The following is a 4,747-nucleotide window of genomic DNA, read 5'->3' on the forward strand; positions in this document are numbered from 1 at the left end:
TGGAGCCTGTTTCAGTCTGTGACTCCCTCTCTCTCGCTGACCCTCCCCTGCTCACGCTGTCTCTCTCTCTCCTAGAAATAAATAAAGCATTTAAAAAAATAAAAACAAAAGCCTTAAAAAAATTTTAATGTTTTATTTATTTCTGAAAGAAAAAGAGAGCGAGCGAGCAGGGTAGGGTCAGAGAGAGAGAGAGGGAGACACAGAATCTGAAACAGGTTCCAGNCTGGCGAGCCCGTGAACTGCAGAAGCTGTCAAATTGTCACGCCTTCGTTCTTCTCCCTATACCGCCCGAAAGTCAGGTTGCCCTTTCTGGGCCTTTGCACCCGCAGCCTGCTCAACTTCCCTGTTTAGATCCCTGTAGTTCCCGCCTCTCATTTTGCACCTTCTTTTCTAGGCTTTGAGGAGGCGGTGTTGGAATGCCGGAGCCACCACCGTTGCCGAGGCAACTACTTGGTTACTTCCGTTGGTTTCAATGCTTCCGGGTTGGCGTTGCGGTGCCGCTTCCGATTGTGGGAGCCTCGGCTTCCCAGTCGTCCGATGAGCCTGAGCAGGTGAGGGGGAGCTCCTGGACATCCAGGCTGGGGAGCGGGGCTGGGCCGCGCCAGGCCGCGCGGGGCCGGGCTGGCCTGGTTCCCGGCCTGGGAGGGGCTTAACGGTCCTTTGATCTCTCTCTCCCCTCAGCTGAGTCCCTTCCCTGTCTTTCACTCTTCTGGCATCGGTGGTTTTACTTCTTCGATTGAACCCTGCTTCCTCGACCCCCTTGGGAGGCCGCCTTCTTCAGGCGCCTCCCTTCTCTCCACGAACTCGCTCTGACAGCTGAGGAACTGGCAAGATCCTGCTACCCAGAGGGTGAATGGGTATCTTTCCTGGAATAATCCTAATTTTTCTAAGGGTGAAGTTTGCAACGGCGGCCGTGATTGTAAGCGGAGTAAGCAAACACCTCCATTGTGTTAGTGTGAGGGATGCTGTTAAAAGATGCTCCCTGTCAGTTTCTACCCCCTGCCATTCCTTGAGGTCAAGGCATTGAAGGCATCTGTTAAAATGCAGTTCAGCTAACTAATTGGGATGACAGCCATTCTCAACATGAATTAGTTTCTCAGATAAGGTAACAAACAGCAGGGACGTTTGTAGTTTGCTGTCAGTGTTTCCTTGATTTTTCCAGGCTAGGGATGCTTAGAGTCATTGTGAACTCTTGTCTTCATTCCCTACATCATCAAGTTCCTTTGTCTCCATTTTAGAAGTTTGTCTCTAACCTCATTGTCAGATTTGCTTCTCGTCAGCTTTGCCTCACAGCATCCTAAGCTAGTTTCCTGGCTTCTCCCATTTGTAATACACTGCTTGCTGCAGCCCAAGTAGGCTAACTAAAATGTGGTGGATTTCCCGAAGTCCCTTCCCTGTTCAAAACCTTACAGTATCCCACACACATTTTGGTTTCAAGCCTTTCAGACTAACCTTTTCCTTATCATGCTTCTTGTCTGATAATTGTTTCAATCTGTTAAGAGAATTCTCTGTTCAGGTTAGGTTGCACTTTTCCTCCTCAAAACAAGCTATATACTGAAGCCTGCCTCCGCATGCTGTGCTTCCTCCCCTGCCCCCCTGCATTTGTTTCTCTGTTCATCCTCTTTTCCTCCTTCACCCCTCCCTTAACCTAGACCTATCCTCATTCTACTTGCACTTTGTCAAGGCCCATTTTATGTTCTCTCACTGCCACAAGCCTTTCAAAGTATCAGGCCCATGCTGATTGTCTCCTTTACCATGTTCTTGCTTTTCACGATTTGTACCATATAATTTAATACTTAAGTTTTCTCTAATGAGCAACTTTGGTTTCTTCCACCAGACTGTAAGCTCTTGAAAGGCAAGTACAGTATTTCATACAACTTTATCCCAATTCCAATTTCCTTGATTATCTAGGAAAGATAGATTGAATGATGAATACCGTCCTGATGTTAGAGCATGTATTCTGTTTTTTCTTTTTTCCTTAACATGAGGTTTCTACTCATAGCATGTTGCAGGTTTGGGCATTTTGTATGCTTTCAATAAATATTTGCTTCATTCTCTATTAATACCTCCCAAGTCTGAGTATCTGTAATGTCTACTCTTTTTAAAAGGAGAAAGCGAGAAAAGCAGATCTTTGGAGTAGCATAGGGCTATGTAATTTGTATTCTAGGACTTTCTTCCCACTCTTTAGGCTATCAGATTTTTCTTAGACTTCAGAATACATGTTTGTATTTTAAAGACATTTTCATTGGCTTCTTTATGTGATGAATATTTAAGGTTTCTGTTTTAACTCAGATGTGACTTGTTTCCTTTAACCCATATCTGGGGATAGCCCCCACAAGTAAAAATCATTTTTAGTGTGCTTGGGGTCTTTTACACAAGCAGTTCTCTGCAACAAAAGCAACAGAAGAGAATTAGGCAGAGAACCTCTGAGGATTAACAAAAATAAAATGTTGTTTACAGAGTGTAGCATTGTTCTGGTCCAGCAAGTTAACTTTCTAAGTTCTCACATAATCTTTTACGTGTACATAGATAAGGGACATTACACTGGAACCAATCAAGTATTTAATGTGTATCCAGTTCTGTGCAAGATATTCTAAGGGTTATGAAAAGTACTGTGAGACATGGTGTTTGCCTTTAGGGATTGTAGCTAGTTAATAGAGAAAATAACATGAAGCCACTGGAAGATAAACCTCATCCTGTGGGCCTGAAATTAAGATATAGAAGGGGGTAAATGAAGGTTCAAAAAACATTGCACAGCTGTGGAATAGGTATGACATGACATGCACGCGTATATACAGCCTCACATAAAAGAATTAAAGATTTTAAGGTGACATTTTAATGATTCAGTAGTGTGATAGTACCCCCAACAAAAGCGACTGCAGTTTTCAGCTGTAGTAATTGAAGTATAGTATAATGAGTGATGAAAATTATTGTGGGTGTTTACCCTGAGAAAGATAAGATGTAGGAGAGCATGATAGCTGTCTTTAAATACTTGAAGGACCCTGTAGGGAAAAAGAATACATTCGTTTAATATTACCTCCCCAAATGGGAGAAAACTATAAGAAGGCGTACTTTTGGCTCAGTATGAGGATAGAAGTTTTAAACTCAGACCTAAATAAAGATGATAAAGGACTTTTTTCTAACAAGATTATTTCCTAGCATTTGTGGAGGTAAAGGGATTTTACTGTTAGATGGGGCTGGGGAGGTGGCAGTGTCGAATTTGGCTAGTGGTCCCCAGAATTTTGAATTTCATGGAGCAATAATATTTAAATGAAAGTGTTGGGAAGAGGCATAAATTAAGGTAGCCAGTCTTATGTTGCTAAGAAAGCCATTAAACAAAGTCAACTGCCAACTATATTTCATACAAGAAAGGTGGTTTTAAAAAATGCTCCAGGAGTAGGAAGAAAGTAACTTCCTAATAGATAGTCCTTTAAGTTAAATACATTCGGCTGAAGAAAAAGGCACTAGGTGCCCTTATTTTCTTCATTTCACATCAGAATTGTGAACACTTCATTAAGAAACCACTGGGCTGGCTAACTTGAGATTCCATTCCCTGCTATGGCTCTGCTCCCTGCCATTAATTGATTTATTATTACTGTTCCCTGAGCCGATCTTCCTTATTAAAAGTCTGGGTAGTAGGTAATAAAGTTCTGATAGAGGCTTTCTGTGTAATGAGATGAGTTGAAAGAAGTTGAAATCGTTGGAGAGAAGCATAGCAGCCATTTAAAATGCTTGACTGTTTTGGGAAATCTCTAAATTTTGGGGGGAAAATGCCCTCTCCATTGACCAAACTAAGAGAGGGGATATGTCATGGTCCTTGCTTTTCCATGCTTACCCTCTCGCCGTATGTGTCATGTATTACTGTTAATTGTAATAAAATGTGGGCATAACTGAAAATAATATTTAGTACTCAAGACTCATTTCACACTGTAGCTGGTATTGGAAGTGCCTATTCCTACTTTGCTTCTCAGAATTCCTTTCAATAACTTTCCTCCAAAAGAGCTATCTGTTCCAGATTCTGTATATCAGATGGACTGGCTGATCACACTAAGCTTGAAAGGAAGTTTCCATAATTATTTTTGTGGCCTCTAAAACATTTGTCTGCATGTTTGCTATTCTCTTTTGGGAAATTGTTCATTTTTGCTTAGTTACAGAGATTTCCTTCTGGGGAAATAAAGTAAAACCTTGTCTCCTCTAAAAAGAGACTGACTCAGTGGTGCTAACCTCAGATTGGGCTGTGGGGGAGGTGGGCAGCAAGTAATATCTGTTAAAATGTAAATTTGAGTACTTTACAAAATGTAATAATGACCATAGCCAGTAGTTGAACCAGAGGGTGCCTGGCTGGCTCAGTGTGAAGAGCATGCAATAATAAACTTAAAAAAAAAAATAGTTGTACTGGTGCTGGGCACTTTTTCAGGTATTTTACATATATTATTTAATTTTCACAACAACCCTCTAATACAGGATTTATTATTACCCCATTTTACAGTTCAGAAAACCTAGGCATAGAGTGGTTAAGTAACTTGGTCATAGAGCTAGTAAGTGGTAGTGTCGGGATTTGAAGCTAAGTAGTCCGACTTCAGAGTCTTTATTCCTGACCATAAAACATTGGACGATGTTTTCGAAATTCAATAGTATATATACTGTGAAGTTCTGGAAAAGGAATATTTAAAAGAATTCTGAGAGTCTATCTTAAAAGATTACTTGCAGCTGGACCAGGATTTAGTAGGCGATACATAGAACTGTA

General features: G+C 41.2%; 1 protein-coding gene across 4 annotated transcripts in view; it reads left to right on the top strand.

Moving 5' to 3' along the window:
* SLC25A14 (solute carrier family 25 member 14) overlaps window positions 1–4,747 on the top strand; it is a 49,946-nt gene that overhangs the window by 20,385 nt on the left and 24,814 nt on the right. For 2 of the 4 annotated variants that reach the window (XM_077766145.1, XM_077766144.1), the window contains exon 2: window positions 395–551. In XM_077766145.1, the coding sequence (XP_077622271.1) occupies window positions 417–551 (135 nt within the window). In that variant the 5' untranslated portion in view covers window positions 395–416. Of the gene's footprint in view, window positions 1–394; window positions 552–764; window positions 929–4,747 lie in introns of those variants that run through there. The other 2 variants (XM_077766148.1, XM_077766146.1) reach the window with 2 other exon arrangements.

Source organism: Crocuta crocuta, unplaced genomic scaffold (assembly GCF_008692635.1).
Source record: "Crocuta crocuta isolate KB4526 unplaced genomic scaffold, BGI_CrCroc_1.0 scaffold1133, whole genome shotgun sequence".
NCBI lineage: Eukaryota > Metazoa > Chordata > Mammalia > Carnivora > Hyaenidae > Crocuta > Crocuta crocuta.